Source organism: Neolamprologus brichardi, chromosome 12 (assembly GCF_056152115.1).
Source record: "Neolamprologus brichardi isolate AB-2024 chromosome 12, ASM5615211v1, whole genome shotgun sequence".
Taxonomy (NCBI): Eukaryota; Metazoa; Chordata; class Actinopteri; order Cichliformes; family Cichlidae; genus Neolamprologus; species Neolamprologus brichardi.
In genome coordinates this window covers 9061836-9086949 of record NC_142115.1, presented here as the reverse complement: position 1 = coordinate 9086949, position 25114 = coordinate 9061836, and the positions used below count along the sequence as shown (strand labels likewise).

General features: G+C 39.7%; 1 protein-coding gene across 4 annotated transcripts in view; it reads right to left on the bottom strand.

Annotated features, from left to right (window-relative positions):
- Window positions 1–24518, bottom strand: part of LOC102796483 (endophilin-B2-like) — a 30762-nt gene extending 6244 nt beyond the window's left edge. Inside the window, exons 1-10 of one of the 4 annotated variants that reach the window (XM_087848988.1) lie at window positions 24379–24518; window positions 23657–23798; window positions 22437–22448; window positions 17384–17512; window positions 12228–12361; window positions 10618–10710; window positions 10488–10499; window positions 8491–8553; window positions 4489–4512; window positions 2888–2977 (exon numbers count right to left, since the gene is read on the bottom strand). In XM_087848988.1, the coding sequence (XP_087705114.1) occupies window positions 2888–2977; window positions 4489–4512; window positions 8491–8553; window positions 10488–10499; window positions 10618–10710; window positions 12228–12361; window positions 17384–17512; window positions 22437–22448; window positions 23657–23798; window positions 24379–24441 (762 nt within the window). In that variant the 5' untranslated portion in view covers window positions 24442–24518. The remainder of the gene's footprint in view (window positions 1–2887; window positions 2978–4488; window positions 4513–8490; window positions 8554–10487; window positions 10500–10617; window positions 10711–12227; window positions 12362–17383; window positions 17513–22436; window positions 22449–23656; window positions 23799–24378) is intronic. The other 3 variants (XM_087848990.1, XM_087848989.1, XM_087848991.1) reach the window with 3 other exon arrangements.
- Window positions 24519–25114: the final 596 nt, after the last annotated feature.

Genomic DNA, 25114 nt, shown 5'->3' with positions numbered 1-25114 from the left:
TATATTGTTATCAGTTTTTAATCAGTTATGAGTAGAAATGGTTTTCACTTCACATTTGTGCCTTGTCAGAGTTCAGTTGTGGAATTTCTTGCTTTCTTATTGGGGTTTGGACCATCAGTTTATGTTGTGCAGAAATCAGGTTGGTACAGCCATATTTGACAACTGTTAGAATTCAAATTCAGAAAGTTCTCAGAAAGTTTGGGTCAGCAACTCTCTTTCCGGTCTCCGTTCCACCTCCACTGGCTCCCCCTAGGGCTGTGTGCTCTCCCCCCTGCTCTTCATCCTCTACACCGATGACTGCAGATCCAAACAGCCCAACTGTCACCTGATGAAATATGCTGACGATACAGTTCTCCTGTCAGTGCTATCAGGCCCCTCACAACACCACGGTCCCGCTCTTCAGGAGTTTGTAGAGTGGTGTGACAGCTCCAAACTTGGTTGCCCAAGGACACAACGACCGAGACTGTCGGAGCCAGGGCTCGAACTTCCGATTACAGGACGAACTGCCAACTCTTGAGCCACGATTGCCCCTATCATCAATGACCCCTCTCACATTCTTCACCCCACATTTCAATGGCTCCCCTCTGGGCAGCGCCTCCGTGGAATTTCGTGCAGGACTGAGAGGATGAGAGCCACCTTTGTCCCCAAAGCCACTCTGCTTTTTAACTCCAGCCGATAAGACCATTTCCAGAAACATAAACTACTCTACGCTCTTTTATGCTGCTGACACTTTATTCACTTTTAGTCACTTACAGTCATTTATATACCTATTCAGTGACTTTAATTTTAAAACTGTGTAATTTTATACATGTGTATATACTGTATATACTGTGTATTTATTATGTCAATTTTTATTGCCTGTCCTTATCTTCAGCGTCATGCTGCTCTGTTGTATCTTAATTGTCCCTTGGGGATAAATAAAGTCTTTCTGATTCTGATTCTGATATTATGGCATGAACCAATCAGCTAAGTAAAGGGAAACGACAGTCCATCATTACTTTAAGAACTGAAGGTCAGTCAGTCTGGAAAATTGCTAAAACTTTGGATGTGTCTCCAAGTACAGTTACAAAAACCATCAAGTGCTACGATGAAACTGGTTCACATGAGGAACGCCCCAGGAAAGGATGACCAACAGTCATCTCTGCTGCTGAGTCTAAATTCATCCAGCCTCAGAATTTGCAAGTTAACAGCACCTCAGATTAGAGAATAGATAAATGCCACACAGAGTTCCAGAAGCAGACACATCTCTACATCAACTGTTCAAAGGAGACTGTGTGAATCAGCCTTTATGGTCAAATAGCTGCTAAGAAACCACTACTAAGGAAAAGCAACAAACAGAAGAGATTTGTTTGAGCCAAGAAACACAAGGAATGGACAACAGACCAGTGGAAATCTGTGCTTTGGTCTGATGAGTCTAAATTTAAGATTTTGGTTCCACCCGCTGTGTTGTTGTGCGACGCAGAAAAAGTGAACTGATGGACTCCACAAGCATGGTTCCCACCGTGAAGCATGAAGGAGGAGGTGTGATGGTGTGGGGGTGCTTTGCTGGTGACACTATTGGGGATTTATTCAAAACTGAAGGTAGACTGAACCAGCATGGCTACCACAGCATCCTGCAGCAACGTGCCATCCCATCCGGCCCCTCACAACACCATGGGCCCGCTCTTCAGGAGTTTTTAGAGTGGTGTGACAGCTCCAAACTTGAACTGAACGTGAGCAAAACCAAAGAGATGGTGGTGACCTTCTCCAGTAGTCAGAGGGATCTGGCTGCTTCAGTCACCACCACCATCCATGGGAAGCCAGTGGAGGAAGTTGAGGAGTACAAATACCTGGGAACCATTTTTGACAACCTCCTGAAATTCTCTGCCAACACAGAGGAGATTCTCAGGAGATGCCACCAACAGTTATACCTCCTTAGGAAACTCAACTCCTTTGGAGTCAGCACACTCATCATGATGATGTTTTACTATGCCTTCCTGCAAAGCATCATGACCTTCTCCATTACCTGCTGGTTCCACTCCCTCAGCTTTCAGAACAGGAACAGACCGCAGCACACTGCATCAGTGTGCTCTAAAATCATTGGCCTGCAAGTCAGAACTCTTGCACAGGTTTTCAGCCAACAGGCCGTTAAGACAGGGAGCCAAAATCATCAATGACCCCTCTCATATTCTTCACCCCATATTTCAATGGCTCCCCTCTGGGTGGCGCCTCCGCTGCACTTCCTGCCGGACTGAGAGGATGAGAGCCACCCCATCCTGTTCGTTAGATCATCATTTATTTTTCAACAGCACAATGACCCCAAACACACCTCCAGGCTGTGTAAGGGCTATCTGACCAAGAAGGAGAGTGATGGAGTGCTGCACCAGATGGCCTCCACAGTCACCTGACCTAAACCCAGTCAAGATGGTTTGGTATGAGATAGACCGCAGAGTGAAGGCAGGGTGAAGGGCCAACAAGTGCTCAGCATGTCTGGGAACCTTTGGAAAACCATTTCAGATGACTACCTTATGAAGCTCATTGAGACAATGTCAAGAGTTTGCAAAGCAGCAATCAAGGCAAAGGGTGGCTATTTGGAAGAATCTAAAATCTAAAATTGAAAAACCATTAATTGAGATGGTGTGTCCAAACTTTTGACTGGTAGTGTGTGTACTATATATCTATATGTAGTCGGAGCAAAGATATTTTCTAATCTTAGGTGAGAGAAAAAAAACTGTGCTGTATTTACTTTGTAATTAATATTTAATGTTTACAGAGAAGAGCTCAGTGAAGTGTTTGACTATTGCCATCTATGGTTACCCAAAGTTACTTTTTCTTTTGAAAGTTCAATGTCAAGGTTGTGTGTGGCTGGAGCTGATAGAAGTCGAGGTTGTGGGTGTGACTCACATACATGCGTACTACTGATGCCCTCCAAAAGCAATCGTGTGACCTCTGCTTGGCGATCAAACTCTGTTTGGGCTATTCGGAGCTCATGTTCAGCCTGAAATAATAAAAACAATAGTTATACAGTGATTATTCTATAATTATTAAGTAAGTCAAGAGTCTTAAACCTTTTCATTAGGGCTGGGTATCGTCACCGATTTCTAGAATCTATTCGATTCCGATTCACAAGGTCCTGAATCGATTCGATCCACGATTCAATTCGATTCGGGGAAATTTTGCCTCAAACAGTCAGAAATATTATAATTCAGATCATGCATCAGTACATTTCCATATATTTATATCTATAAAAAGAAAGCTGACACTTGTGAGACTTTATCAAAGGTGTAAGCATCACAACAGATGCCTTTGTGTCAAAGTAGCTGAGAAACACAGAAAAACATGAAGGTGATTTTCCTGGCCAGAGATTTTATAAAAATATTTTGCAGTAGCTCAAAAACGAAAGAAAACAATTAATCAACATATGAACATGCTGCTGAAGTGAAGCAGAGCAAAGTTACAGACGTTTTATTAGAGACCAGGCTAAACGTTTTGCAAATTTGCATAGTTTTAAAAAGTTTAAATTTGTTCAGTAGCCTATTCAACAGCAGAAATTAGGTTTTCTTTTCAGAAGTAAGTAAAAGGAAAAAACGACAGCGCTGTAAACAACGGTAGACTTGTGCGCAAGTGAATAATGCAGAAAACAGATTTTTAGACAGGAAACTGTTCTTGAAGTATACTGAGAGAGAGAGAGGGAGAGCTGTGCATGAAGTGTGATTTTATCGTGGTGGAAGCAAAACAGCAAAAGTCAGAGGGAATCCATGACAATGTTTATGTGAAGCATAGTTTGGATCTTCTTTTGCTGCTGGTTCAGTCAATATTGTTTGGAGAGAGGTAAAAACCTACAGCTCAGAATCTAGCGCAAAAAGGGAGTAAACACAAAGCACGGACCCGGCGAAACATCAGAATCAGTGAGCAGTTGGCTTTCAGCCCTGACCGTGTCCATGCCGTCAGGTGAGAAAGGCGACGTCTCACTGATTCTGATCCGTCGGCGGGTCCGCACTTTGTGTTTGCACCTTTGTGCAGAATCCGTGTACCTGCTCTCATTTACTGTTTTAGCTGTTTGGTGGTTGTTTTTGTGAGGTTTAACCTGAGATTCTGGCATTTTGGGCAAAATAAATTTACATTAAAAAATCGATTCAGGATTTTAATGAGTCGATATCACGTTATCCAAGCTAGAATCGATTTTAATTGATAAATCGATAATCAAAACCCACCCCTACTTTTCATATCCTACAGTCCTCAGAAGACAAAAGCTCCAGCTTCATTCACCCAAATGACGTTAATTCTTTTGCATTGCTGGGATGTACAGCGTATGACACTATGTGCTCTGAAAAGAGTAAAAGCTGGTAGGAGGTCTAGGGTAATTAAGTTTAAGAGTCACCTTAAATCGTGGCCCGTTGAAAGCAAGCACATGGTATAACCTAGTTTGTTTAAGGCACACTGGTATCTCAATCTAACGACCAGACAGACAATCGACAAAGTACACAACTCACACACAATCATACTTACTTTCTCCACTTCCTCGGTCCAGAGCTGATGGGCCAAAAACACGCAGCATAAGAAGAGAAAATTTAGTTATAACATGAAAATCCTAGAATAACTTCACCATGGTCACCTAGAACCAGCACCTGAGGTCGTTACTAAATAAAACCTACCACCCTGTTTTTACAAAGGTTAACACACTGTTTAAAATGTAAACTACACAATGTTAACTCTACATTTAATTGAAAAGTAGTAAAAAAAAAAAACACAAGAAATGTTGAAACAATATGTTTAGTTATTGCTTTTTTAGAACTAAATCTCATTCTAAATACTGATACTCATTCTCACTCTGATACTAAAAACACATCTATGATCTTAGTTTAAATATTTTAATATAAAAAAAGACATTTAATTCTGTGCATATTGTCAAAATGTTACCTGAATTATCTGTATTAGATGTTTTTAAACTCTGAAATCTTGACACTGAATAAATATTCATATTTATGAATTTTGAAACTGATATAACAAACACACACACACACGTACGTCTGGTGTTGCTATCCTCGTCGGGACATCTCATTGACATGCTTTCCCTAGCGACTTAGCCTAACCCTATCATCAAAAATGAATGTGTACCCCTGACCCTTACCCTAAACCAGGGGTGTCCAAACTCCGGCCCGCGGGCCAACTGCGGCCCGCAATCCATTTTTAATTGGCCCGCAAGTAACTTTATAAATAGAATAGAATATGGCCCGCACTTCAACTTTTGCTTGAGTGTATTGCACTTCTTAGGTTTAACACCAGGGGGAGCTACTGTCGATCAAGGCAGTTGCTCCACCAAAAAGGACAATCACAGAAGAAATTTACCCCAAGTTACCAAACATGGCAGAACCAAAGAAGCGAAAGGTAGAAAGTAGTGATGGGATTTCCGGCTCTTTTTAGAGATCTGGCTCTTTCGGCTCGGCTCACTAAAAAGAGCCGGCTCTTTCGGCTCCGAACCGGCTCTTCAGGTTGTTTTGTTGCTTTAATTATTTAATCATTAACAATAATATAAAATTATGCAGAAAAGGAATTACTAATGTAAAAAAAAGTGGTTTTATTTATATATGTTTATATATGGCCCCTAGAGACAAAGCACGTACAAACTCTAAAGCATATACAAACTTCAAAAAGCACGTACAAACTCCAAAACACATTTCTAGCATGAACTGAACTTCCAAAACAGAGCTACCCAGATCACTTAAATTACACAATTGAAAGCATATGTGTATTGTTTGTGTATTTATAGACAAGCACTCATATTTATTCAAATAATTAAAAAAAAAAATCATTTACCTGTTACTACCACACACCAAATCCGGTTGTTGATACTTCCTGGCATGTGTAGCCACTAGGTAACAAAAGCTCAACACTGCGCCCTAGCATCCTGGAGCACTTCTGTTGGCTTTTGTACTTGATTCTGAGTTTGTACGTGCTTCTTAGTTTTTACGTGTTTTGGAGTTTGTACATGCTTTGTCTCTAAGGGCCACCATAAATATACTTTATTTATTCACTCCACATAAAATGTAATAAATAAATCATATAATACAAAGAACAACTATATACATTTTAAACTTTTAACTATTTAAAATTTCAGCTTTTTCCTTTTAAACAAATTTAACGTGAAACAACACAAAACACTGCAAACCACAACACAATTAAATATAAATTAAAATATTAAAACAAAAAGAAGATGCACATTCTCTGTCATATGGGCCTGCATGATTTCTGAATCCTTTATCATCTGCAACTGAAAATAGTGGATGATTACTATCCCTTTCTAATGTGACGTTGTTGTCCCTCGCTCTCTTTCTCTCTGGCTCTGTTCCTGTGCTACTGCGAGTGTAACTAACGCCCCTCCCCCCTCTGCCCAGCGCAAAGTACAGGCCGCGCGTGCGAGTTTAGCGGAAAAAAGGGCGAGAGAGAGGGTGAGAGAAAGAAAAAAAACCCTCACGGCTCCCAATAAGGAGCCGGCTCGCGTCGTTCACTTCAAAGAGCCGGCTCTAAGAGCCATTTCGTTCGCGAACGACCCATCACTAGTAGAAAGTGAATGCAGAAAATTTCAGACATGGTGGGAGAGTGAATATTTCTTCAAAGAATTCAAGTTGAAGTGTGTCTGTTTGATCTGCACTGAAATTATGGCAGTTATGAAAGAGTATAATGTACGACGTCATTATGAAACCAAACATTAGGCCTATGCATCCTACACTGGTGCTGAGCGAGAGCAGAAATTAAAGCAAAGGGTAGCTCTCCTGCGGGGTCAGCAACAGTATTTTTTTCGTGCTCAAAAGGTCCAGGAAAAGGCTACAATAGCCAGCTATGAGGTCAACCAACTCATCGCAAGACATGGCAAGCCTTTTTCAGATGGAGACCTCATAAAACACGGCCTCATTAAAGTCACCGAAATAATGTGCCCGGAAAAAGTGCAGGACTTTAACAACGTCAGCATGTCCAGAAATCCAGTTGTTGAAGACTTGTCAGCTGTGCTTTTGATTTTTACTCCATCGCATGCGATGAGAGCACCGATGCCACAGACACCGCACAGCTGCTATTTTTTTGCGGGGAGTGGATGAGAGCACGAGCACTTTAGTTGAGTAAAAAATATATTCCAGTACCCGTGTTAATGTGCAGGTACACATGCTTCAAATATCAGTAATGCGCATCAATTCTGTCACTACCCTGCTTTTGCGCACCACTTTCTTATATGCGCTTTTCTTGTTAACACACAGAGTACACACCGCTGTGCACAGCGCACGCACACGCAAAGTCAGCTGATCTCATCTGATGCAGATTTGCTCCTTGATCAAGTGACATTTGTCCGGATTTTTGGCACGAGTGGCGATCAGCACCGCAGCTGGATGGCCCGATTTACATACCCAGCGCAGCTGATACTCACCAGAATAATTTACTAAAATTATATGCACTCCTGATAGGTGTGTTGCTAAGCCTAATAACTTAAATAACAAACTTGAAATTTACCTGTCCCATTTTCCCCTTTATTGTTTTTTCTTTGTGCTGTAAATCTTCTGTCTAAGAAGAAATCTGAGGCTGCTGTTCTGAGAATGAGCTACCAAAGCTTTTTCTGAATAAATCAATAAAGATCCATTTATGGAAAGCTGTGATGAAGGCAGTTTTGTCTTGAATTATATTCAACAATATAACCTATTCGACCACTTTTAAGTGATTTTTCTAACTTTAATACACTAAAGTTAAGGTTATATACCTAATTTCTAGTAAGTGGCCCAGCCCCTCCTATATTTTTATGTATGTGGCCCTCAGTGAAAAAAGTTTGGACACCCCTGCCCTAAACCTAACGATAACCCAATTGTAGCCCTGACACTAAAACCACATTTTGAGCGTGAAAAATGCCTTGCCTTCAACCCCATGGTGACCTGGATTTTGGTCCCCACCAGATGGGAAAAACCGGTACACACACACACACACACACACACACACACACACACACACACACACACACACACACACTTTTAGTCACACCCAGCAACACACTTTTAGTCACACCCAGCAGGTGTGGTTTGGCATTGCTCAAAAGTAAAGGCAGTGACAGACTGCTATATTTAAACCAGTGAACAACATCACTCTAGGATGTGGGACGTTTGTTATCAATGGTATGACAACAATCATTCACAATACATAATACAGTGATATGACACATAAGGATGCTATGCCAACTGCCACCAGTAATGATTACGGGTAATAAACATTCTTACCGGACTGACACACCTCCAGTCAAACATTAATGAAGCATAGCTTCACAGCTACCTGAACTACTTGCCAGCATGACAATGTATATCAATTTCTGAATTGCCTCAAGTTTAATTATGAATCATAAAAAGTCAGTGAACTATGCATTGGTCATAAGAGTGAAAGATCAACTTGACAAACAGAAGATGAAAAAGTATCGCATAATGACATAGGTTTGTGTTATTTTTCTCATCAGTATTTAATAAAGCAGGATTGTCTCCTTACCGCAGAGGCACTGGCAGAAAGCACATAGTTGCGAGGTCTGGTTTCCTGAAAATCGGGAGCTGTCTACAGAAACAGTAGAGTTATTTTATTTTTGTTGTTGCTTACTCAGTGTAAACAAGGCACTGCTACTAAAAAGAATTCCTCCAAATTACAATCAGAAAAGCACAGCACTCATAATAATTGCAGAAGTGTGACAGTTTGCTGGTGATTAAAATCTGTCAACATTTCTGTAAACGGAACACTGACATATTTTTTATTTATTCATACGCATGCTAACATGCATTCTGGTTGCAAAAGTTACTGAAAATGAAGGATAAAAGTGCAACAAAAGTCCTGTTTAACAGTGAAAAACAAAAACAAGCTTCAAGAGAGGTTATCAACTACAAGGGTCTGCCACTAACTATGAAGGGGAAAGTAGCAGAAGATGTTTTTGTACTTGTTTCATATCATTAATTAGGTTTAACTGAGAGCAGTAGTGGCATTTAATGAGGCATCTGGATGCCGCCTGATTCCTTTTGCAGAGTGGCTCTGTGTGCCACAAAGGTTACAGTTTTACAGCAAGAACATGCCTGACTTTGCAGTAATATATAATCAGCTCGTTAAGAACACATGCTTGTAAGGACTTCATGAATATCCAAGTACATTTTCTGATGCCTATTGACAGACATATACACAGATGCTGTCCGGTTACTGTTGTTCATTTGAACTATGAATCACTGTGGCTGCCATATTGTTCAGCAAGTGCTGGGCATCCTAAGGCATGTGTTTGTGGCATCAGAGGTCTATACACACAGGCACATAAATAGGGCTCAGACTCCAGTGCTGAGAAAGGTGGCAGTGACAAAGACAGATCCTACATCTCCCTGTGTATATATATATATATATATATATATATACACATATATATATATATACACTGTATGGATGCGGAAATTGAACAGAGTCCTAGAGGCCGTAGGGACAAAATAGAGATTTCCATCCATACACAGTATCTATCTGTGTATCCATGAAAATATTCTCAATCTTCAGTGAAAATGAGCACTAAGTTAGGATATTTGTAAAGAAAAGTCACTGCAATATTAACCAGGGATGCATTCTCCATACTCTGCTTAAGAAATCCAAGTCCAATCCAATCCATCGTGTAATCCTGATAATACTGATTCACTTAAGGATCAAAGTAGCAGCACACTAAGGACATTAGAACAACAACTAAAGGAAAATACAAAGAAATTCAGGTATGTTATTTATTTATTTAGCTGATTTGTTAGTTTATACAAAAGAGGGCAACTAATGTTCTTTTAAAGAAAAATTGATGCAGGCTGAATTGAAAAAAACCTCACATTTACCCTTTATGAACTGAATACATTGTTCATCGCGGAGGCGAGCATTCCTTCCACGCTGCCAGGAAGTAGGAGAGCTGACTTTATTTCCGGTAAAGTCAGCTCATTGAACATTCCCACTGTTTTTGTGGTCTTGTGGTGTGCCTTCTGTATTTCCTGCCTAATAGGTTGCAATAACTGAGTCAGGGTATGCTAAAGAGGGACTGTGCAATGTTCTCAGTTCCTGAATTGTGTCATGGTCAACAGTGAGTTTAAGACAGTCATTAAGTCTTGTTTATGTTAAATAAATCTGCTCCCAAGTAGCTTGCTGTGACAGCCAATCACATATCTGCTGTGAAGAACCAAAATATCAACGACCAAATCATAAAAACTACACATATAGAATCCATGCAGAGGGGCCTCCAGGTGAGATACCAAATGGTAAATGACACGTGTGACATGTGTGAGTTGCTTTCAATTAACACAGTTTGCCAAATTTGACTAATCGCCACATTCCGTCGTAATGTAATAGTCAAGCCTTGTCTGTGAAAACTTCACTTATTAACAGTAAAACCTGCAGTAACAGCAGAAAATTGAATCGAGCCAAAACAAGTATGACAAGAAAAACAACCCAAGACGTGCATCCAAGAGTTTAAAAGAAATGTCCTCAATACTCACTTCCCCTTCGCACTGCAAAGAATGCATAAACAGTTAGTTATGGTTAATCCAAGCATCGCCAAAGATTAATCATCTGAATTATTGAGGGAATGCGTGTGGGAATTTGATTGTGAGCTGCTTATGAACTCACCGCGGCCTTTGCTTCAGCCACCTTTGCCTTCTTCACTCGTGTTTTACAGGCATCAAGGTCCAGGCGAAGATTCTCCAGAAGGCGACGTTCTTTCTATACCGTGAAAAGCACAAAACACAAACTAAGCAGCAGGCAAACGTTAATGACATGCAGAAGTAGCATTTAAATACATGAGTGAATGAGAAATGCCAAATGCATCATGGGAAGTCTTCAAGCAGCCTGTAGCAGCAAAGCTAAGGGAATCATCTGATTTAGTCCTAATCACAAAATTTAACAAAAAAAGCAACGTTTATAGTTCAAGCAGGTTATAAGGCTACTAACTTACTGGGACATGTAACATTTAATACATGCTGTGGTGTCAGACAACATAGAAACAACAACAATGCTGACCTCTGCTGGTTTGCTCATATGTTACAAGGAAAACACTCGATTGCTCACTGGCAGTTTATAAACAGTGAAAAACAGTATTTAAACATACTGGCTGATGTATACTTATAGTATCTTTTAAAGCTAAATTGTCTCTATGCAGTGACCTGACTTTGGTTTTTGGCAAGGTAAAATACTACTTGAGGTTAATTAGCCTTCCTAATTTTGTCTTCATTGTTTGTAATCTTAAGCAATATCAAGTGGAGAAAATACAAGCATCATAAGCAGACCTCGCATGGTATCTAGCAGCTCTGATGTACAGGAGCCTTCCAACAAGTCGCTGGTGAGAAGCAGGAGTGGCAAGCTCATCAGACATTCATCCTGTTTTTGTCACCTTTCTTTAGGTCACATTCAAGGTCATATTCATTTACAGACAGTGGCAAGAAAGCTTTTGAATAAAGTAACGTTCCAAGGTCACGATGATTGTGCAATATTCTGTGATGCAAGTGGCCTCAGTTTGCAGATCCTCCTCTAACCCACAGCTCAGGTGTGCAGCAGCACTTCTGAAGTAGTGGACATGAGGTCTGCTTAATGACTCAGCTTTCACCAACTCATTCTGAAAACATAACATTTCTTTATGGAAATTTGCCACAGGAATTAGTAACACAATTTACAAAAAAAACCCAAACACTGATTTTTTCAATAAGACTTGAAACTAGCGATTGAGACCATAATCCCATCATGTGAGATAAAATGTCTTTTCCCCCCAGTGCATACAGAGGAGTTCATCCCTTCTGGAACTTCCATGTTGGCTTCAGGAAGTTCGTCCATCTTTTATATACGGTCTATATCATTTTGCTCTCTTTTGCAATAGGTTAGTGATTCACTGGATAAATATAATTTCTTCATGATTCCTTCTTACTCAGTGAGGGGACAAATGAACAAAAGCTCACTAACAAGAAAAATAAAGAACTCGCAGATGTGAACATTGAAGAGCTAATAAATTGAATAATAAAGTTAATACACAGATACACACACCAATGGCATACATAATGTTTTTTGACATGTTCATAGAGATTTTTCTTTTTTCAGTTATACTGATATCAAGATGTATTGCACATTATTGTCTTGCAACATACTGAGTATCACAGAATCACTTTGTCGTGATACAGTGTGTGGTATATTGTGTATATTGGATGTATGACTCAAACAGCATTGGAATAGATGTGATATTCCAGACTCACTGAAATAGTTCTCCAGTCTCCTTCCAGAAAGTTCCTGAGGGGTGTAAGAAAGCTGATGGCTGACGTCTGGAGGAACTCCTTCTCTGCTTCTCCTAATCTTTTCTCACACTCCCCCACCTTCTCCAAAGTGTTCCCTGGAAGAAACACATTAGATCTACTCACCAAAAAGACTCCCATCATGCTGTAAGTACACCATAGCATTGGTAAAGAAGAGAGAATTGAAACTTTTTTGAATGAATGTCATGGCATGCCCATGTGCACATGCTAGTGTAGCCTTTGCACACTTGCATCTGGTTGCAGCAGAATAAAATGGATTAAACTATAAAATTTAAGTTTAGAACAAAGAAATTATTGTTTCCACAATTACAGTTCCAGTAAAAAATGAGGTGACGGTGTTTATGTTACATTTTCATGCCTTTCCTTCAGTGTGTATTATTACGATGATTTTATAAGTGTGCTGTTAACAGCTCAAGGAAAACATTCATGAATCCTAACTACTATACTTCTGTTCTGTTTGTCTGCTTTAATCCATTTGAAATTAATGAGGCAGCATGGTGTTTGGCATTGATTATGCCCTCGCAGCAGCAGCAGCTTTTTCTGTGCTGCAGCAACACCACGTGGACAAACCACAGCCAGACCTACCTACAGTACACTGTAATGCTCAAATGGGTAGTGATGATTATATTTATTTGCAGAAGTTTTTTCAGACACACAGCTGAAGCCAGTGTCAACTGTCATATCCAATTTGGGACCAATCAGATATTCCATTATGCAGTTACATGAGTTCGGAAGTAGCATCCCTCATTTGGCTTGGCATAATTTTGTAGTTGTTTTTTATGTATTTATTTTATAGATTTATGTGATATATCAAGGTATCTGTTGATTTAACAACTTTTGCAGAAAAATTATTATATACAAGAATCCATTTCATATATATGAGACATCACACAATGTGAAAAACATGTTGTGCTGTTCTACCTACAGTATACATTTTGGAAACTTTTCATGTTAAAGCTCATGAAATCCGGAAATCCAATCAAACCATCTTCTAAACCTTCCTTTTCACTCTTGCCATCTTTCTGTCACGGATCAGCCCTGACACATATGTCCATCCACTCTACCTGCACTCTCTTCTTCACCTTTCATGTACACTGTCCATTGCTTCGGACAGCATTTAAACTCATCTACATTCATCATGTGCTTCTTGCAGCTTCACTGTTACCCCTGCCTCCCTCTCATTCATACACATGTATTCTGTACTGTTTCTACTGATTGTCCTCATACCTCCACCTGCTCCAACTCTCACAGATCACAAACAAACGTCATAGTCCTGGCAAACATCATAGTTCACAGAGACTCCTGCCTGATCTGCATATAGACACAGTGCAACTCCTTCTGACCTTCTCTATAGTTCTCCATCAAAACTCTCAAAGGCAACATTGCATCTGTAGCGCTCTTTCTTGGCAAGAAGCCATACTGCTGCTCACTGATCATCACCTCTCTTCTTAATCTAGCTTCAACAACTCTTACCCATACCCCAATTATATAGCTGACCAGCTTTATCCCTTTGACATTACAATAGCTCTTCACATCACCCTTGTTTTTGAAAATCGGTACACTTCTCTATTTCTCAGGCTGCCCACTGTCTTCTCTCCTAGACATCTCCATACCCCCACATGTCACTGGACCAATCGCCTTTCCACGCTTCAACATTTAAATAGCTGCCTTGCCCTTCTTACTAATTCTTTACGCTTCCTGATTCACAAACTTTCCTTCTCTCATTTTCCATGTTCCATCTTCTCAACACACGCTTTACTCCTTGATACATTTCCATCTCTGTGCTTTATCTCTCTGGCTATCCAATCGATACAAGTCCTTTGTCCTTCGTCACATACAGTTTACTATAAGCCCTTTTTTTGCTTTACACCTAACCTCCAAATATTCCTGTCTATTTTCATGCCACTTGTTTGCTGACTTCTTCCTTTTAATACTGTCCTGTACTTCTTCATTCCAATACCAAGTCCCTTGTCTTCTTTGCTCTGTCCAGGGGATACAACAAATAACTTCTTGGGAGTTTCACTCTAAATGTCTGGGAAGGAGATCTAAATGATAAGTTAAGTGCTCCTGCATAAATCTCATTCTCCTATTGATTTTTTGAGACCTGGAATTCCTCCTCTGTGACACTAGTCACATTTGGCCCTGACTATTGATGCAGCAACAGAATGAGGTGCACAGACTAGCTCATTCAAAGCAGTATTGATTCTTAGATTTCCACACAGGGACATGATCACAAGGATCATGATCTGACACATATGCCTGTATTATGCAGTAGAGTGACCTACATGGTGACAGAACAGAGAGTTATGCAAGACAAATATGTATTTTCTTTCTATGTCTTTCTATACATAGAAAGACAACTCAGAAAAAACTACCTCCAGCGGAACAGAAACTTCTGGAAATTAACAAATTTTTGTTAGCAAGAGAACGGATAAAGCAATCTCTGTCACGGTTCTGGGTCAGTTTCGACCCAGTATTTTGAGTTTTGGATTGTTAGTTTATTTTTGGATAATTGTCGTGGTTTTGGGCACTATGAGGTTTATTATTATTATTAGAATTCTGTTTCTGTTTATTCATGTTAAGGATTTGTTCTCGGTTGTATCTCACGTTTAGTTTAGTTCAGGTTCCATGTGTCATTCTCCGTCTGTCTCTCAGTGTCAGGTCTGCGTCTTCCTGTAGTGTTCCCATTTCCTGTTTTATTGTGAAGGTTTGAGTCTCATGTGAGTGTGTTCAGTTTTCCCTCTGTCTCGTCTTGTTGATTATTCCCAGCTGTGTCCACCACCTGTGTGTAATTCCCGTGTTTCTCTGTGTGTATTTAAGTCGTGTCCTCTGTCATTGTAGTTGCTGGTCCGTCTGCGTTCCCACCATGCTTCATCCGTGTGTTCCCTGCCGTCACCATCATGTACCATCGTCTTCCTTCCTTTATATTCGTGTTCTTGTTCATGCTCTGTAGTTTAGTTGTCCCAGTATAGTTTAGTTTTCCGTTTTGCCGTTTGCCTCTCTATATTTCGTGTTCATTAAATCACCTTCACACCTTAGCGACTGCCTGCGTTTGGATCTTCTTTTTCCTTTTCCACACGGCTCATCTCACTCGCCGTGACAATCTCCTTATTGGCTTCACTTTTTTCAGAGCACTATATTCTTACTCTCTCAGTATTGAATTATTCTAGTTACATCATGCTTGCAAGAATTACTTGCTTCAACTCTTCCCGATGCATATTTGCCATTTTGGCAGAAATGTTGGCTATATCCATGTAAGCTAATACCAACATATACAAATAACAAAAGTCGCTTCAAGGCACTTGTAAGGTAAAGACTCTACAGTATTCTGAAAAGGTGAACCAAATGAAATAGTATGAGTAAGCACTTTGCAGGAGAAGGAAGTTATAACTCGCTTTTAACAGGAAGGCAGAACCAGGTTTGCAGGGCAGCCATCTGCCCCGACAGGTTGGGGGTGAGGGGAAAGAGAAAACCAATAAGAGAGCATAATGAACATAGAACACACACTATGGGAGAGGCAAGACAAAATGTAAAACAAGCAGAAGAAAACATACAGTGCATCATGGGGACAGCTTGAGTTTACAGTGTCATAACTAACAGAAGGTTCAGAGTCACCTGAACCAACATCTTGATAAATGTTATCAAAAGGTGTCGTCATGCTCAATCATCCAGGTAAGGAAATCCCAAAAGGTTGATTCTGCTCATCTGGACGTAGCGTTTTAAAGGGGGGAAAGGTTCCATCACTCATCCGAGTGACTTCTTCAGCCTCAGCTGACTGCAGGTTTCCCCAACCTTATAAAGAGAACATTTGCACAATGACTGAAACTAGCCCACTGAATAAACAATGGGCTGTGAAAGCTGGGCAGGCGCCTCAAGAAAGCTCCAGTCAATCAAGGAGAGAAGGACAACTGCTGCCTAAATGAAAACCTGCAGTGATCCCGTATGTGACAGGAGTATCGGAACAGTTGAGACACATTTTTTCTTAATACCGCGTCTCTGTGGCTTTTAAACTTTAAAAATTGCTGCGCCAAAAATTGGTCCACCCCAAGGATCTGTTCCCCCGACACAAACAGAGTTATGTAGTGTACGCTGTTAAGTGCCAGGAGGATTGCTAGGATTTATACAGTGGGGAAACCAAACAACCTCTGGTAAAGCGGATGGCACAACACACAAGATTCACCTTGTCAGGCCAGGACTCTGCAGGCCAGTTGACACTCTTTCAATGATGAGGATGTACACAAGTCAAGGAGTCATGGAGGCTATTTGTGTGAAAAGGGAAAGACCATCTCTGAATCAACGAGGGGGCCGAAGGGTACATCTATCGCCATCTCACAATGCTGTGATTGCAGCCATTCCCCAACTCTCTGTGAATGGTACTCATGGCCATTGATCAGTGGGCTTTGTTCAGTAGTTGTTGATCAATGGTCATGAGAATTTGCATAATAATGATCAAACTGACCTCACAGCTCATTGTTCATTCAGTGCTGCTAGTTTCAGTCATTGTGCAAATGTACTGTTTATAAGTTTGGGGAAACCTGCAGTCAGCTGAGACTGTAGAAGTCACTTGGATGAGTGACGAAACCTTTCTCCCACTGAAAACACTACGTTACTAGTGAACAGAATCAACCTTTTTGGAGTTATCAAAAGGTAAAGTTTAAAGTCTAGTCTCAAAATTAGAGAGGGTGTTTGTCTCCAAAACACGGAGACCTGGCCTGGTTCCACAGGAAAGCCAGGTTTTTCATACCTCAAAGTTCTGCCTCCCATTCCACTTTTAAAAACTCTAGCAACCACAAGTCTGTAGCTTGTACAAATAGAGCTCTAACATGCTCGGTATTATAATGTCTTTCACATATGACTGGACCTGATTATTCAAGACTTTGTTTGCGAGTAGAAGAATTTCAAATTTAATTCTGGATTTAACAGGAAGCCAATAAAGAAAATCCAGTATGGGAGAAATATGACAAATAGATTTCTTTATCATTAGAACTCTGGGCCACCTCCAGTTGTTTTTCCTGATACAGAATTAAATCAATAATTAACTCACTCATTTATTTTTATTAACTCCTAGGACTTTGTTTGTTGGGCGTTTTTATACTCACCATATGGCATTCCAAGATCAAACTCTTTTGCTGCATCCTGCATATACTGACCCAGCAGCTCTGCATTAGTAATCCTGGACGGCACCTTCCAGTCCAGTTTTTCAAAAAGAAACTCCTCGATTCTGGCACCTGCAGTGAAAAATAAAGAAGAGTTTATTCATGGCACAACTGAGAAATAAAGAACCAGTTGAAATTCTTACCCACATGCTGATTAAATGAAAACTATATTCAGAAATAATGACCCTGTGTGGTCAAACCCTTCAGAATGCTCAGCACAACAGACAGACCGAATTACAGGGTGGACAGCTTTCAGCAAAATAAACAGCCACCACTATTACTGTTTAATAACCTGTAACCTCTTTGGTAAATATCCATTTTGACACTTCTCAGCCTCCTTGTGGCTAAAAACAAATTCTTTTTGAAACATAGTAGGGTAAAATTTCAAAGTTGCATGAAATGCAAAGAGTGATAATAGTGATAATTTCATTTTAGAACAGTACTTAAGTAAGATGTATTCAGCCATATATATAATACATTTCCTTTGTCAAAGCAAGTGCTGCTGTTGTTCAAAACCATGTGAAACTACATCTCTGAATATCATGGAATCTGGTAGCGAGGTGGTGCATAGGTGAAGGAAAAACCCTTCAAACTTTGGTGCAAATGTGCATCACTTGGCATGCAGGGAAAGTTTCCCCTATGAGGCACTGCAGGTAACACAGTGTGGCAAGACAATACAAAGCATTTCTGGGTGTAGTCTTCATTTAATTTCATTTAATTTCTATATGAGATGTTTCTATGTCTGGCTGCAGCAACTGTAAATGAAAAGAAACACATGGAAAACGCAGGGAGACAAAATAGCATGAATACTTTGCAACAGGAAAAGGTTGAATGGATGCTACTCACATTTTCACTATGGTGAAAAAACATAACAAAATAACCTCCAAAACATACCAGATAAGGGTCATTGAATTGACAATGAATTCTAAGTTTTCTGTTATTTTGTCCACCGCAATGTAGTCAGTACATAAAACCCACTTACTGCAGCCTTATAGCGTAGAATGAAATTGTTTGACACAAGCCCAACATCAGAAGCTCCTCAGAACAAACATTTTACGTCATGTAAGCCTTTAATTACCTGAATGTAATCTATTATGCTTGAAACTCTAAATATGGAGCCAAACTGCTGAATTAATGTACAAAAGCTCAGACACTGTGATGACTCAAAGCAAAATGTTGTTTTCTTCTTACAGTACGATGATATGTTTGAGTCACTGATTCTCATAAACTCCTTCACACAGCCATTTCATACAAACTAAAATTCTGCTGCTCAGCTCTACATAACCAAAGCCAAAGAGAAACTAACAACTTTTACCAACAGACTGTTGTGCACACAAACTAAATATAAAAGATGGGCATAGCAGCAGGACATAGCAGCATCACCCATTAGAAAGTGAGGTCTCGCTATGAAGCCTCAATCTGAGGACTTTAGCCCTCACCATTATGGTGCTTTGGAATCAAACAATCTGGATCAGACTGAAAAAACAGGTGTCTTGTGAATGACACGGCAAAGCAAAACCAGCTTTATCCTCCTTTTTCACTCAAATAATTTGTTTTATTCAGTTAGACCTGAAACTAGTGACTGAGTGATTTAGGACACTTTTTATTGGTTTTTTTATTGGCTTTTTTCCCAGCTTTTCTCTGGGTATTTTAGAGTTTTTCTTTAGAAATTCACTGCTTTTTCACTCATTTTCAGTCCCATCCTCATAACTTATCATTCTCAGAGTGTGCCATTTTGGTTTTTAAGGCACTGCATTGCATCCTGGGGTGTTGGGAATCTTGTCAAAAAGGATGGGAAAGGTTTGGCTAAGCAGTTTAGGTTGTGTTGTAGAATTAAGGTGGTCATGCCAAATACCGAGTTTCAAGCTTTGTTTTTGCCTTATATACTGTAACTCCATACATGGTTGCATATGTTATAATAAACTGTGATACATGTTCCCCATTTTTCTAGCAAAATAGAAATAAAGTAGGGTTGGCTCAACTGTTTTGCACACTACTGAATGCTGACTCATTCTTTCGACATAAATACAGAACTTAAAAAGCCATTCTTCTTCATTTGTCATTTCCTCTTTGGTTTGCTACATGAAGCACAACATTTACAAGGGAGTCAAAGTCTACTGTTGCACTATAGCATGTACACTTGAAAAAAACATTAGCAGCATTAGCAGTGCATCACTTATATTAGCACGTCACCATAACATTAACAAAGAGTTAACAGCACTAGATACTTTCTAATTGAAAGCTTGAAGTCCCACTGTAGTCCCCCAGGCTGCATGCCAAATATCCTTGGGCAAGATACTAACCCCATGTTTGCCTACTGGTGGTGGTCAGAGGGCCCGGTGGCGCCAGTGTCCGGCAGCCTCGCCTCTGTCAGTGCGCCCCAGGGCAGCTGTGGCTACAATGTAGCTTGCCATCGCCAGTGTGTGAATGTGTGTGTGAATGGGTGAATGACTGAATGTAGTGTGAAGCGCTTTGGGGTCCTTAGGGACTAGAAAAGCGCTATACAAATGCAGGCCATTTACCATTTACTATTGAACTAGCAACCAGTTTGGACTTAGCACGCTCACTACTTAAGTTTAAGGCTTCAAACTAACTTCAGACGAAGAGTTATTCGGCTCTTCGTAACTTCTATAGTTTGTCTTTTGTCCTGTCTCTCTTTGTTCCCCTTAAACCCAACCATTCGCAGCGTATTTCTGATCCTCCCGAAGCCAGGTATCTAAAGTAAACTGAGGCGACTCTTGTAAATTGGTGAATATGTGAATAAAAGTGACTTGAATTAAATTGAATTAAAAGTCAGAACAGCAGGTTTTGATCTACGCACAGCAGGGACCAAATGTGTGTTCTGGCTCCTTTGGCTTGCGTCAAACAGAAACATAAATTAAATGAATCGCAGTTTTAGAACAAATTCAATTCAAATACTGAAAATACAGTGTTTGAATTAACGATACAGTAACAATTATTAAAAGTCTAATGTTACATAGAATATTATGGAAAAATAAAGCCCAGTGGATGACTTGGCCATACCTAAAGTAAACATGTTTTCCACAAGTACAAATAAGAAATAGTACTGAAGCTCTCAGAGAGAAAAACATGACCAAAAAAGTTGTAGCTTGCGCCTATTGATGTTGTGTGTGGGTTTTTTCATTCATTTGTTAGTGATCATAGCTTTCTTGAATAGCACATTGCTTATTAGCTCAGTTTTTTTCATGTATTTTTTATTACTTGTGGAAAACTGTAAATCAAATAAAGAAAACGTCTATCTGAACCATCAGTCAACAGTTTGAACTGTTGAAGGATGTTTTTTCTTTATTTTTACTACTTTCTACATTGTAGATACATACTGAAGACAGTAAATATATGAAGCACGATATATGGAATTACGTAGCAAAAAAGAATACGGATACGGATAATTAACTCTAAATATGTCTTATATTTTAGATTTCTGAACATAACCACCCTTTGCTTTGTTGACAGTGCTGCAAACCCTTTGCCTTCTCTCAATGAGCTTCATCATGTAGTCACCTTAAATGGTTTTCACTTCACATTTGTGCCTTGTCAGGGTTCAGTTGTGGAATTTCTTGCCCTCTTTGTGGGGTTGGGACCATCAGTTTATGTTGTGCAGAAGTCAGGTTGGTACAGCCCTATTTGACAACTGTTAGAATTCATACTATGGCAATAACCAATCAGCAATTAAAGAGAAACGACAGTCCATCATTACTTTAAGAACTGAAAGTCAGTCAGTCTGGAAAATTGCTAAAACTTTAAACGTGTGCCCAAGTGCAGTCGCAAAAACCATCAGGCACTCAGATGAAACTGGTTCATATGAGGAACGCCCCAGGAAAGGACGACCAACAGTCACCTCTGCTGCTGAGGATAAATACATCTGAGTCACCAGCCTCAGAAATCACAACTTAACAGCACCTCAGATCAGAGTCCAGATAAATGCCACACAGAGCTCCAGCAGCAGGTACATCTCTACGTCGACTGTTCAGAGGAGACTGTGTGAATCAACCTTTATGGTCAAATAGCTGCTAAGAAACCACTACTAAGGAAAAGTAGCAAGCAGAAGAGATTTGTTTAGGTCTGTTGGAAAACCATTTCAGGTGACTACCACATGAAGATTGTCGACAGAATGCCAAGAGTGTGCAAAGCATTCCCAGATAATTCCATATGGGTTCACTCATAGTTTTGATGCCTTGAGTGAGAATCTACAATGTACGTAGTCATGAAAATAAAGAAAAACATTAAATGAGAAGGTGTGTCCAAACTTTTGACTGGTAATGTATGTACACAAATTTGACTTTACATCTTCCTTAAATACACACACCACTACACACTATGAAAGAATGTAAAATAAGCTGTAGAAATGAAGGTAATTGTAAACTGCTAAAAAGTTACTAGAGGAGTCCAGTGTATGGATAGCTACTATGAGGGAGAACTGGGTGTCAGTGAAAAAGGGTAGCCAAATGTTTTCTAAAATCTAAAATGTCCCTGCCATCTCTAAATTTAGCATTATCTCCACTAGCTCTCAACCGCCAGTGTCATCTTCTGTGGAGTTTCTTTTGTCATTCTCTCTTAAGAGGTTAAAGTCATTATCATCCTCATCACAGATGTGATATTCTGTTCTATTAGAGAACTAATTTAACAGAAGAAATACTTTTAGCATTTATCTCTCTGCCCCTAACAAGGTTTTGATGGTTTGTGATACACGAATTCTTATTAGGGTACATACAGACATACATCTACATCCAGTGGATGGCTCAATATAATTGAATACAATCTGTAAAAGCTAGTGATCAATACAAATCTTATAAATGCCTCAAATTTTGCATTTAAAAGTTGCTATACTTGCCAGGATAATCTGCACTTAGCCTGCAAAACACTGACTGTGTTTCACACTGATTCCTGTTAAGGAATTATTCATTTTCTACTAATAATTCAGAGACATGATAGGTTTCTAAAGCAGGTCACTAGAGTAGGCAGGCGAAATACTCACCAGTATGATCAACTGTGGCATGCAGAATAAAACGGTGACAAGTTAGAGCTCCTGTTTTCATATATTTAATCAATAGCTCAGGATGTTGTAATTAGATCACAGTTAAGATTCTTGGCTTAGACAGTCCCCTTAAGTTTAATATAATCATAGCATACCACTAGCCTGGGGTGGGCTATTGTTCTTATGAAATACTTACTAAATATGGCAATATGAACATTATAACACAATCCGCTTAAAGCACCTTCATGCATGGTCAAAAAGCATCCACAAAACATTGTTCTCCCAAGCAATATATGCTCTCAGAGCACATAAATCAAGTTAGCAAGGTAAGGCTAGCTAGTTAGTTGTAAGTTAGGTACACTGTATAAATCCTGGTGTTGGTTATTTCTTAACATTAATTAACATGAAGCTAGACATTTCTCAGTCAAACCAGTCTTGGGAGTTTGGATGTGTAAACTGATGTAATCTATATAACATACTGTAAGTAATAAGTAAGTAATAAGTAAGTTATAAGTGCAATTCATCAATATTACCAGGTAGCTAACACTTCCAAGCAGAAAGCCATCCCAATGTGGGCACTCATTTAATGTCTACACATTAAAATTCACATGCAGAAACACATGACTTTGTTCTGGTGAGTGGCACCAACTTGAAAAGTGCTATATAAATAAACATTACTTACAGTGCATTTGACACACTGCAAGTACCTTTTGGGTGGCTTTGGGTGCCTCCGTTAACAACACTAGAGATGGGGGGTCGAGATACCCCGCTGTTACAGGATGGGAGGCAAGGTACACCTTGGACCGGTTGCTAGTCTGTCACAGGGCCAACAACACTTATAGAACCATTCACATTCATATTCACACATATAGACAATTTAGAATCACCAATGCAAACTCCATACAGAAAGGCCCCAGCCAGGTGAGGGTCAAATCTACCATCTCACTGTGAAGCAGCAGTGCTAACCACTGTGCCACCATGCTTTACATAACACATCAATTAATATGGTTCCTTACATATACGTATATTATTATTATTATTATTATTATTATTATTATTGACAAGATTTGTCATGTTTAACTGCTTTAAAATGAGTATGTGTGCCTAATAAAATTGACAGTGAGTGTATAATTTAATTTCCTTAGTAAGTAATATGATTATTGATTATTCTTTCCACCTATAATACCTATAATAACAAGACTTCTATGTTGATGTCATACTTGGGTTGGGCTGTAGCAGGACCTCAGTCTGTCTGTAGATTTTCTCGGTCCAGTGTTTGGTGCAGTCTGCCCGGCTGATCAGGTTCTCAAACTGAGCGTCCAACTCGGTCTTCTCTGCTTGGCCCAACTTCTCCTCTGTGAACTGAGGCGTCAGAGCGCAAACAACACACATCTCACAGGTGAACGACGGTACTCGAACACATCTGCGTCTGTCTGCTCTGAGATGGAATCAGTTTTTACACACATACATGCGAATAAAAAAATAAAACAAAACAGTAATATTAAGAAAAGTGACGTCACGAAGGAGTCCGGTTAATGGTCTGCTCGTGCTTAATCGTTGTCACTTCCGTCCCCCTGTCACCCTTAATCCAAATAATAAAAAAAACCGTTTATATTTGTACTATATTTGTGCCTCTTTTAACTTGAGAAATAATTAATATTAGCTACGCTAGCTTGCCAGAGATAGCACTCAGTCAGTCCTATGTTGAACTGCGCCGCTGGCCCAAACTACGAGCAAGGCACAGCTGAATATCTTATCAATTTCACCTGCTTTAGATGCTGATATGCAGCGTCACGTTAGACATAGCGCTATACCGCAAAGTCATATACGACTGTACCAAATTGTTATTAACGCTAGTAACAACTGACTACCAAAGCGAAAGGATGCGACAGCAAAAGCCACAACACTTTTCCGCTCGCGGCACTCACGAGCGATTTATTACCTGGACAGCCCGTGTCAAAAACAGTCCAGCACCCGAGGCTAATTTCTTCACGCTGAAATCCATTTCGTTTATTTATGATTTGAAACACTCGAGGGAGACCTCTCTAACACTATCCACTAGATGTTGTGGCACACGCCAAAGTCACGTGACCTTACCTTACGTCAGACGCGTCATTTTACGGAAATAGGAAAAGCATTAGATTATAGCAGTATGACTTTTTGTAATTTAACAACAATACAACATGGCAAGACACAAACAGTAACTTGAAATCTGATCGTAATCAGATCTTAAATTTCAGTACGACTGCGATATAGAAATTGACCATAGCCGGTGGTATAAGCTTTCATACCAGCAGATGTCGCCATTTTTATTGTTGACAATACCGCAAAAATGACGCTGAACCAAGGAACAGTCTTCTAAACGAAGGCTAAAACCTCACAACAAAATTAAGAAATAAAAATGCCTCGGCATGTGTCTGCATTCCTCCGACTCTGGCATTAATTTACTTGCCTCTGTTCCACATTTTGGTGTGAAGGACAGATACAGTTTTCATACCACATGAAATAACTCTGTCTCATACTTTTTAAAAATATATATTAACTCTTTACAATACCTTTATTATTGATTGAACTCCTTTAACAAAAGAATGTATCCAAATACAGGATAAATAAATCATCTTTTTTTCTTAAATAGCAATTCCCCACTTTGGCACCTAAAAACACCGTGACGCTCAGAG